Source organism: Mercenaria mercenaria, chromosome 5 (assembly GCF_021730395.1).
Source record: "Mercenaria mercenaria strain notata chromosome 5, MADL_Memer_1, whole genome shotgun sequence".
Taxonomy (NCBI): domain Eukaryota; kingdom Metazoa; phylum Mollusca; class Bivalvia; order Venerida; family Veneridae; genus Mercenaria; species Mercenaria mercenaria.
In genome coordinates, this window is record NC_069365.1 from 97,741,366 (window position 1) to 97,752,582 (window position 11,217).

The 11,217-nt window shown below is 34.1% G+C and overlaps 1 protein-coding gene across 1 annotated transcript; it reads right to left on the reverse strand.

Annotated features, from left to right (window-relative positions):
• Positions 1-1,969: 1,969 nt before the first annotated feature.
• On the reverse strand, positions 1,970-9,611 carry LOC128557234 (uncharacterized). The gene is made up of 3 exons (XM_053544410.1): positions 9,563-9,611; positions 5,539-7,832; positions 1,970-5,371 (listed from the first exon to the last, which is right to left on the reverse strand). The coding sequence occupies exon 2, from the start codon at positions 7,013-7,015 to the stop codon at positions 5,579-5,581; it is 1,437 nt and encodes a 478-aa protein (XP_053400385.1). The 5' UTR covers positions 7,016-7,832; positions 9,563-9,611; the 3' UTR covers positions 1,970-5,371; positions 5,539-5,578.
• Between the last annotated feature and the right edge of the window lie 1,606 nt (positions 9,612-11,217).

The following is an 11,217-nucleotide window of genomic DNA, read 5'->3' on the forward strand; positions in this document are numbered from 1 at the left end:
TTCTAAGTTCTTTATAATTTCAATGTTCTGAAAGTATAAGGTATGTTTAATATAATGTTATTGTATAACCTTTCCTTGAAAAAGATGTTGTTTAGGACTGGGTTGTTATATGGCACAACAGAGATAAACACATTTGTTATCTTAATGCATAATTATAGTAGTTTATTCATCCTATCTATATGTAAATACATTTAATTGTATAAGATAGAATGGCATGGAAATAATATATTTTTAGACAAATCTGGCTGTTCACATGTACAGTAGCTTTTGTAGAACAACTAATTATAAAGTTTTGCATGTTTTTCTTTTTCAATGGAAGGATTCTTTTAGAATTTAGAGCAGACTCAAGTATGCAGACGGTTCATAATATTACGACAGCAACTGACTGGAGAACTGTCATCTTTGTTTCCATATTTGTTATTACCTAATACATGTACATGACTGTGTGTATTTAATCGGAATAAATGTAGTATTTTGATAGCGTTTGATTATTCTGTTTACCTTGGTTGTAATCCTATGAGATAAGAACGATGATGTCATACTGCACGAATTGTTCGTTACTGCTTCAGGGAGGGAGTTATAAAAGAGGCATGGTCTAATGTTAAGCCAACCTTTGGCCACCCTTTGTCTGTCGTCGTCCGTACGTTCGTTGTCCATAAAGAAGTTTACGGTCTAGAGGACATATTGCTTTTGAAATCGTCACGAAATTTTTGCACAACCCGGGACTTGCTAACGTAGACAGTAGTGTGCCTTTTATGCACCCGAGCACAATTGACTGAACTGTCTTTCCACTTGTTTGTTCGATCATGCCAACTAGATTGCCTTTATTCCATATAAATGACTCGATTTTGTTAATACTTACACTCAACTATCTTTGTGGCAAGACCTACAAACTGATTTACATATTAAATACATTGACCCCATATGGCCTTCACATTCAAAGATAAAATTCATAAACAGCATTTTCGGTCCTACATCCATCATACAAACACAAAGTTAAAGCTAATACATACACTAACTATCCTTGTGTAAGACATACATATATAGATGACCTAGATCCTTATATGACCTCCACCTTCGAACTTAAAACCTTGATAAACAACATGTTTAGTCCTTCGAACCTGATTAAGTCCAAAATAATACACAACAAACCTTGTGGCAAGACCTACAAACTGACCTACATATAGATGACATTGACTTTCATGCATTTGAAAGACCGCAATTACAGCAGACATTAATGAACCGAGTCTGTTTCGCGCTCAACAATCTTTGTGAAAAGACCTAAACACTGACCTATATACAATTACATTTACCTTCATATGACCTTAACCTTCAAACTTAGAAACTTAATAAACAACATTTTAGTCATAATGATCGTAACTGGCTACTAGTCAAGATTGAAATTGGACTACAAAGATTCCATTGACCTTCATCCGTTAGTGGCGAACACACCACCGGGAGTATAAACAATATAACCCGGTTAATGACACAACCAAATGTGCCTTCTCAGATCGTTCAACATAACTTTTTTGTCGTGTTATTTATACTGTTTAGTTTCTCAGCTTGAATATTTCGGCTTGGGTGGTTCCAATACTCCCGCTTTCAAAGCTTTGGGTATCGTATGATAACACGACATATTTCTACTTTAACATTTGTTTTAAATACATGTTCTTAAATGTTATATGTTCTTAAAATGTTATACAGGGGTCTGCTTGGCAGCTGACTTCGAATCACTTGCCTCTCACCGAAGTTGGTTCGAGTCCCACTCGGGCGTTGACTCCTTCATGTGAGGAAGCTGTCCAGCTGGCTTACCGAAGGCCGGTGGTTCTACCCAGGTGCCCACCCGTGATGAAATAATGCACGGAGGGGCACATGGGGTCTACCTCCACCATCAAAACGGGAAAGTCGCCATATGACCTATAATTGTGTCGGTGCGACGTAAAACCCAACAAAAACAATAACAAAATAAAATGTTTTATTAGTGTCAATCTATATTGAATATATTATTTTTTTATTGAATAAAATAATACAATGCTAGTCTCTTCCAAGTATTTATTAATTTTATGCAATGAGTTCAGTAAATTAAATGTGGAAAGGCACACATGCGATATTCTTTTTTTCTCTTATGTTAGCTTTTCGTATATCATTATTTTAGACCAAGACAATTCGACAATTCGTTTAAAAATAATTAAAGGTTAGGGTAGATTACCTGGAAGCCAGTAGCACCCCGGCGTAAACGTCAAAGCTTTATCACTCTTTCTTAATACCAAATTGATGTTATAACTTACCAAACTAACATGTGATAAAGCTGTACTTTTCTGAGTTAGCTGTCATACTGTTTTATTCGGTATGTACTATTATTATTTTTGCATAACAGCTGCGTTTGTGGAGGTGCGTGCATTAACGAGGGAGCAAACATGTATAAATGGAGGAATTCGCGTGTTTTTATGCACGTTAATACACAAGCACATATCAGAGCAAAACTGTAAAATAAAATGCAAATAACTGTGATTGTAAGTGTAATGTTTTTTCTTATATTATGATTTAGGTAAAAAGTGTTTTAGTCTGTATCATTCAGTAGAACAAACTTCTGAAAAGCAACAAATACAAAATAAAAAGAAATCATCGCCTTTCGTGTTCAAACTTCGATATAGTTCTTGGGCCGCTGCAGATGTCAACGCACAAAAAATAATACTGGTTATATTATATTATTAGATTATTGCTAATTGGTAGTATTACACTTTATGGCAATAATTAATTCTAGCATTTTTTTTATTCAATTCATATGTAAACATGAAATACAATATGGAACAGGACAAGCTTACTGTAACAATTATACATAGAAAAAATAAATAAAATACATATACATTACCCCTAGCTACAGAAATCAAAACCTGATGAAAATAAGATTTTGGCAATTGTTTTAATGCTGAAACATATTTAACAAGCTCACCTATGTACAAGGCTTCAAGTGTGTTTGTATAACGCAGTGGTACAAGTACAGTTTTAGGTGTCTTCTTTGTTTGCCTATATAATATACATGCCACACACATTTTTGAAACTAGGGCAATAATTTGAACAATTACAATAGACAGTACAACTCTGATATCATATATATATCAAATATCATGACTCTAGCTATTGTTCATTCAAAGGAAAAGGCCCATATGTTCAATGAACTAGAACCATTAACCAAGTTTGAAAGAGGGCTACCCGGAGATAATTTGTGTAAGGTTTCATCAACATCTATCCAGTTGTTTTGGAGGAGATGTTGTTTAAAGAAATCGTTGATGAAAAGTGACCACGCCCTCTGGTGGCCATGATTTTTGGCGAATCAGAAAAAAATTGAACAATTATCTGTAGAAGGTCACACAAGGACAATTTGTATGAAATTATTTTAAAATCGGGCTAATAGTTTCACACAAGAAGATTTTTAAAGTTTCCACTATATACATATAAGGAAAAGTGACCACGTCCCCTGGCGGCCTTTTTTTTGACGAATTGGTATGATTTGAACAATCTTGGTAGAGGGTCACATAAGGACTATTAGTGTGAAATTATTTCAAAATCGGAACATCGGTTAAGGAGATGTCGTTTGAAGACTTTTTTCTATTTTAGCTCTGCAGCTCCTATGTGCAACCAAGCGGAACCGTTGGAACAACTTTGGTAGAAGACTATCCAAGGAATATCAATGACAAGTTTCATTAAATTCTATTCTGTGGTTTTGGAGGAGAACCGACAGACCGACAGACACAACGAGTTCACAATAGCTCACCATGGGCACTTTGTGCTCAGGTAAGCTAAATATTAACAGTAGTATCTCAAAAGCATATCACTCACTATCAAAATTTATTATTCGTATACATTAATTGTCTAATTACTTGAACAAAGCAAAACTGAAATGCATACTCCGGTATTTTATCAGTTAATAAAATATGAGCAGGATTTCAGATGCATAAATGCTTAGCATGCTTGATCTTATCGACTGCTTATGTTTCATTAACTATAATATTATTGGAACATATTTGTTATTTCGATTCTAATCACGTAAATATTTCGCACTTTTACAGTTTGATACTTCATTCGGGTCGTAAGTTGTAATAATTAACTAATATTTGGTACTTTTAATTAAAGTATACAGTAGCAATAATTGTGATATTTTCCAGTAGATATAAAAACTTCATTCAAAATTTACAAAGTCTATGCAGTTTCTAAAAGAGTATACCACCCCAGTGCACAAATACACCCAAGGACATTTCGGCAAAGGTAATAAGTAAATGTAAGTTTAACTAAGTAAAACTTGAGTATGCATGATTGGAAAATAGATTACAAAGTATTAATTAGTGGCATAGTAATTGATATTTTAGTGCCTGCATTAACAGCACTGCAGATATTGTAAAATTCACGAACATACAGAGGACACCGATGTTTTTTAAACGGCATTTAACTGAAGTAGAGGTGGAATTTCCTGTGTTACAATCGTAGGGTAAAATGTAACAGCCAAGACTATTTAATCGTAGATAGATTCATATACGGGGTGTTTGATGCTGTGGATCATGATAGAATAAATATTTATAAATGTCCTATAAAAAATAAGACGTTAGGATAAATTTCCCGGAAGCACAGAGCACACCAAAGACAACAAGAGAGTCATGCTCGCAAAGAAGGTACCCAACAAAAAAAATTGGTTTAAAGATATAGCAGACGGATTGCTTCAAAATCCAACAAGCTTCAACAAGTACGTATTAATTATACAAGATATAGACACGGGTATGGAAAGAGAAAGGGATGGATATTATGGGTAAATAAATGAAAAAAATGCAGAAAGACACACTCACAGACAGACAGACAGACAGACAAACAGACACAAACACACACACACAGGTTGGAGAAAATCAATATGTCTCCCATGTAGTGGGAGACACAATAAAGACGATAAATGTACACGTGATGTTATAAATTGTTAAGAAAGATAACTTTAAATCTCTGAAAGATATCATACTACGACATGAAAATCATGAAACACATATTACACAAGAACATTTTTGCAAAATTTTCGGACACCTTATAGTTTTAATAGTTTTCAAATTTTCTTTCAAAAAAAAGTTCTATGTTTTTAAAGGTAACATCATGTTTCAGTGATCATTTTATTCCCGTTGTCCTTTGCACATGTGTTTGTGATCATGTTTATATGTGTGCCACTTTAAGCCTACTAGTATGTTACAAATGTATATATTTTACTCCTTTTTCGAACTGAATATCTACGCCGATGTATAAAAATAGTCTCAGGTCTTACAGCAAATGCGATTAAGAATACAATCTACCAGTATTCTTGCATAGATGGTCCGTACATACGACGTGCCTCTTTAACCTGAAATTCATAGTAACTAATGAAATATCTTTTATTAAAAAGATTCTTGTTTCACTTTCGTGTAAGAAATGAATATTTATATTCAAAAGCATTTAATTTTTGTTATTTATAGTAAACATCATCTAATATCATATAAGATTTACATATAAGAATAACTTGTAAATTACCTTTAATACAAATTGTTATCATGGCTCATAAACATGTTGACTAAACTTCCAGTTCGATTTCGTCAATAAAATTCCGAATGATATCCCAGTCGATTCGGACTTTTGGAACCCTTTTTATTGCCTTTACCAGAACATATATCGTCGCTCTTTCAGCTTGCTGTTTTCGCCATTCTAAAAGCATGCCGAATTTTTTCATGATAGCATCCTGATTATCTTCATTCAAATGGTCTATTTGAACCTTTTTGAGTCCTAATTCTAAGCCAAGAATTTCCCAGTTTCCCCCGATGGAATGGGAGATTTTACTAAGCTGTTTCTCGGATGGAACCACCTGTGGTATTTCACTAATACTAATCTTGCCCTCTAGGAACCATTCCTGTTTTGCATCATTCACATTTATTTTGTGATTCTCTAAATCCGGACAGGGAACGCTTTGTTTTCCTTCTATTAGTGACAGAGCAGCGAGCTGACTGCAACCAACTCCATGGCTTGTGTGACTGCATCTGTAGTGTAGACGGTACGCTTCCACATGTTCACTGGTGTTTAGTTTTCTAAACTCATGATAAACAAGTTTTTCTGCAAAGCGCCTGAAATTATCTCCCATAGATGGTGAGCAACCAAGACCTAAAACTTGTAATTCTATGGTTCTTTCTTTAACATTCAAAATTATGATTCCGGTTTCATACATGTCAAGCCTGAATACTGCGTAGTCCTCAAACAATAGAAACTGGTCGTGGAACGAAGCAATACACCACTTTCCAAGGGCTGCGGCAAACAAACGATGACATATCGTTGGTAATACTGCTGAGTTATCGAAAAGCAGAGCAATCCGGACTATTGTCTGTTTCTTTCCTCGAAGAATGTCGTTGATCTTCGTTTGTGTTATTTTGTTCTTCAGTAAACTTGGAACGATGAACCAGCCTAACCTTTCGGTCACCTGACATTGCTCATCGAATCTCATGACTTCTGATATGATGTGTTGTTTCTTCAGAAAGGACAGTAATATTTCCCTATTTGCCATGAAGCTTTTGTCTTTGTTCATCTTCCACTGAAAGTCGATAAAATCATTTTCAAGTTTTGCTTCTTTCACAAGGCAGCTCCATAAAGGTCGAGCCTCAGGATGATCATTTCGGCTAAACCTTTGAGATGTTATGATACATTTGAATGCATCGATAAGATACTGTGGATTGATAACGACGTAGTCCGAGACTGGATATTCATCGAAGAAGAACAAAGTTCCTTTGGCATTATGGTACTGCAAAAGCAATTTGATTTGCTCCTCATCGCCAAGCGGTAGAATGTTTCCAGCGTCAATTTTCTTTAAATCCTCTAGTAAAATTATATTTTCATTTCTTCTCTTCTGCAAAGCGTCTTCTAAAGGTATCCATTTTGCCGGTATTTTGACATTTATGGCTTTTTCCTTCCCTAATTTAACAATTTCCTTCCGAAGAGACCCGATACCACAATCCGTGGACGACATGTTATCAACGACAAAGTCCTTTGAATGAATATGTTCAAGACATCTGTGTTTTCGAAGAGTTTTCTTACGTCTTCGAAGTATTTCTCTGCGAGAAGTTGCTTAGCATTTTCGTCTCCGTGCAGTTTGTCTTTGTGTGTTCCGACAAGTATAACCAGCGGATCAGAACTGTTTTGCATTCCAACAAAGGAATGAATGGAATTAAGCCAGAATTGGATGAAGTACTCCACATTTCTATCACCAGTCTCTGCCGGGAACTCGGTATCCAAAAGGCTGCTGTCCATGTCAAGAGAAAGATTCATGACAAGAAGATATATCGCCTTTCTACTATGAAACATCGTATGTGTTGCATAGAATACATACTGACCACTAAAGTCCCATATGTCAACGATAGCCGACTCCTGTTCGTCCTCATTTATAACTTCAAAGTAAGTTGGCAATTTTTGACTTTCTTTTTCAAGAACAGGCATTGCATCATCAGTAACTAAATCATTAGAATTGTCCGTGTCAGTTAAATCTGATGAACTTGCTGTGGAATACAGTCGTTGGATTTTATTTGAAACATCGCTTTCATCAGATTTAATGCATATCAGATTTCCATCTTGAGATTGCTCACATCGATAACGATCAACATCTATTCCGTTTGTAGCTTCAACCCCATCTGTACTTTCTCCAACTAGTCTCCTAACCAAAGTTGTTTTTCCCTGTGCAAAATTCCCAACAACATTTATTCGAATACAACGATCAGTTTCCTTTCCATCCTGCAGAGCTTTTATATATCGAAGTCTTCTGTAAGAATTATCGCCAGTCTCTTTCGGTACTAAAACAGAAAATAAGCGACATTTATTGAAACACACAGCTTACTCAACATTAAATTACAAATTGTGACAATTATAATGTTAATTTGCAAATATGGCAGTGAGCTTTTACGATCAATTCCATAGCTTTTTACGCATCTTAGAGAAGGATATAATATTATACTTAGAATGGCCAACCAAAACAGAAACTGAATTTGCAACAATAGACTTATATAATCTCATATAATAATCTCTACTTAAGCCGGTGCAAGGGGGTGTTGGCAGTGTTGCATTTTCCATTACTGCTCATGAACAGACCCAGTCAAACCGAGTCTGCAATTTTCACTGTCTGCATTGTTCTCGGTGCTTCCGAGGGATCTATTTTCCAGATTTTATTTACTTCACAACAGCGGGTGTTAAGTGCTGTGTGGCGGCCGTAAAAAGTCGCCCCGACTCCATCTCAGTGTTGTTATATTTTCTGGTCCTTCGGGATCATTGATTTCAATTCATTTAGATTTGAAAATTGAATACTGCTTAAGCCGGTGCTAGGGGGCGTGGGCAGTGTTGCATTTTCCATTACTGCTCATGAACAGACTCAATCAAACCGAGTCTGCAATTTTCACTGTTTGCATTGTTCTCGGTGATTCCGAGGGATTTACTTTCCAGATTTTATTGATTTTCGGCACACTAAACCCATAGTAGGTAATTCTCCTGAATCAAACTGCAGTATTTTATAATATTCAAATGTTGACTGTACAATTAAACATTGTTTAAAGCACGAAAAACCCAAAATTGGAAAATACGCGAAAATACGTTTTTGTTGTCTAAAATATATCACTTGTAAATTCAGAATCCCTAACTGAGTACTTGTCAATAGTAAAAAGGACGTCATCAAGGAAAGTTAACACAAGTTGTGAATAAAATCTAAACTCGATGCTAAAAGAAGTTAGAACCATTCTGAAAACAAGTGTAAAGAGATAATTTCATTTTAATTCAAGATGAATTTATTGTTCTTGCGATGTTTATATTTCATCTTGGAATCTTTCATTGTATCAATTTAATTAACTTCTCTTACACGCACTGACCTTAAGATTTGGCAAAAAATAATCTGTCTTTTAATTTAAAGTTTGGTCATATTATGAACATTAGAATATGAGTTTTTGTTTCTAAAATATTTTTAAAATTCCAAATTAAGAAAAAATGATGACTGCGTCGGACCGTCGTGGCAATAAAGACATTTCTCGTCGTCGTAACCAATAGCGCTATAAAGGAATTTGTGAATTATGACTACAAAAAACATAGGTATTTATATTTATATTAAAGATACAGCAGTTTGAAATTTAAGAAAATAGCAGCCAATATAATGTATTTATGACGTCATTTACAAACTGCTGAATTCTTTATTTAACAAATAACCTTTCAAATATATTAATTTCATCTCATTATAGCATGAAAAGGTACAAATTGTTTTATAGAAATAAGTAAATACAGTACACTTCTAATCTTAAGCAAATTTTGAAAATTCTTTCACTTCTTAAAATGGTTCAAGAAATTTTAGCAGAAGGAATTAACATAAGAACAGCATTGCATTTCCTTTAAGAAATATAGCTTTTATTTCCAGATATCTAAAAAAATATCGAACGATCTGGAGGACAGTCTCTTTAGGCATTGGAAAAGTTATAGTATGATCACAGATGATTCAAAGTGATTTGATATAGCGCCTACGCTTTTGTTGTGGATATAATTATCATACCTGAGTCACCATTCGTTCCAGTTGATTCCACATTCTTTTTGTTCAATGTCTGGAAAGAAAAACATTCATACACATTCTTAAACGATAACATTAGGTCGAAATAATGTAAATGTCAATTAATTTAAACGAATTTACTTTTTTCTAGTGCACATACAACTTTCTCTAATTTAACGATGATAATTTAAGGACGGCATAATGCTTTTCTCCATCTCTGGTATTAACATTTATACTTCCTATGAATGCTAGGAACTCAATATCAAACACTGTAAGAAGTATTCCGTGTAATAAGTTGTTTACTATTTACATAAATACAGTAACGAGTTTTGATAATTCAAATCATTTAATCATACAAAATATAGAATTTAAAGAAGTTTTTATTTTGATGGTACGGTAAAATTATTTAAAAAATTATCACTAATGTCCTTTACAAAATTGTTTCTATTCACAGTTAGGTGTATATAATAACCATTTTTATGAAGACTTACAGTAAACAAATATATAAAATCATGGATAAGAACAGAATAAATTCTTTCTCTCCGAATGTATTGACATTACATGATTAACAGAAAAGTGTGAAGTAAATACATACTTTCTGTCGCTGTCTTTTCTTAGCTTCCTGAAAACAGAAATCAAGTGCACTTTCATCTAAATTTTCAGTTAAGGCATCAATGCCGATGCGCGAGCAAATTAATTATTTCATTTCGTTATTTCATTTGATTTAATTCAGTTCCCCCATTAACGCTATTATGTTACGTTATTGTTTTAACTCAGATTCTAAGCGGTAAGCTGAATGAACAAGAGCTGTCGGAGGACAACAAAGCACGATTATTCAACGGCTTTGTCAATTGAATGAAATAAAGGTCGGAAAAGGGGCATAGTTTTGTAAGAAAAGGCAAAATAGAGTTATTGAACCTGTACAATGCATATCAGCTCATGACAGTGGACAAGCATATGAAGTTTCAATCTATTCCCAGAAATGGGTACTGAGATACCAGTTTACATACAAAATTTCTAACCCAAAAACTGCCAGGTCGAAAAAGGAGCATAATCTTGTAAAACTGCCAAGTATAGTTATGGAATGTGTGCATTGCATGTTAGATCATGACAGTGAACAACTGTGTAAAGTTTCAATCCATTCCCGTTATTGGAAACTGAGATTCTAGCTTACATACAAAATCTTGACAAACAAGTTGAAAAGGGGCATAATTTTGTAAAAGAAGCAAAACAGAATTATAAAACCTGTGCAGTATAGATATATTTAATCACATTGAATACGTGTGTGAAGTTGAAGTCAAGTAGTAACTTAGTCACCGGCTTACATACAAAAAAAAATAAACAAATCGGGACGCCAACGCTAGTGAATCAAATAGCTTTACCTATTCTTTGGATTGTCGAGTTAAAAAGTGTTATTAATATAATACAATGCAACGGCAGTGAAATGCAAACAAAAATAAACTCATTGAGGTTTGCGTTTCTTTGCCTCAAAAACTAAAATAGTAAAATGTAATGTATCTTTTGATAAGTAATTTTATCAGATATAACTTTAAATTTTAGGTACTGTTTACTGTTCACAAACCGGTTTTCATTAATGTTACGTGACAGAATTTAGAATTGTTCTCAGGTAGGTAAATCTTTATATAGAATTTCAAACCAAG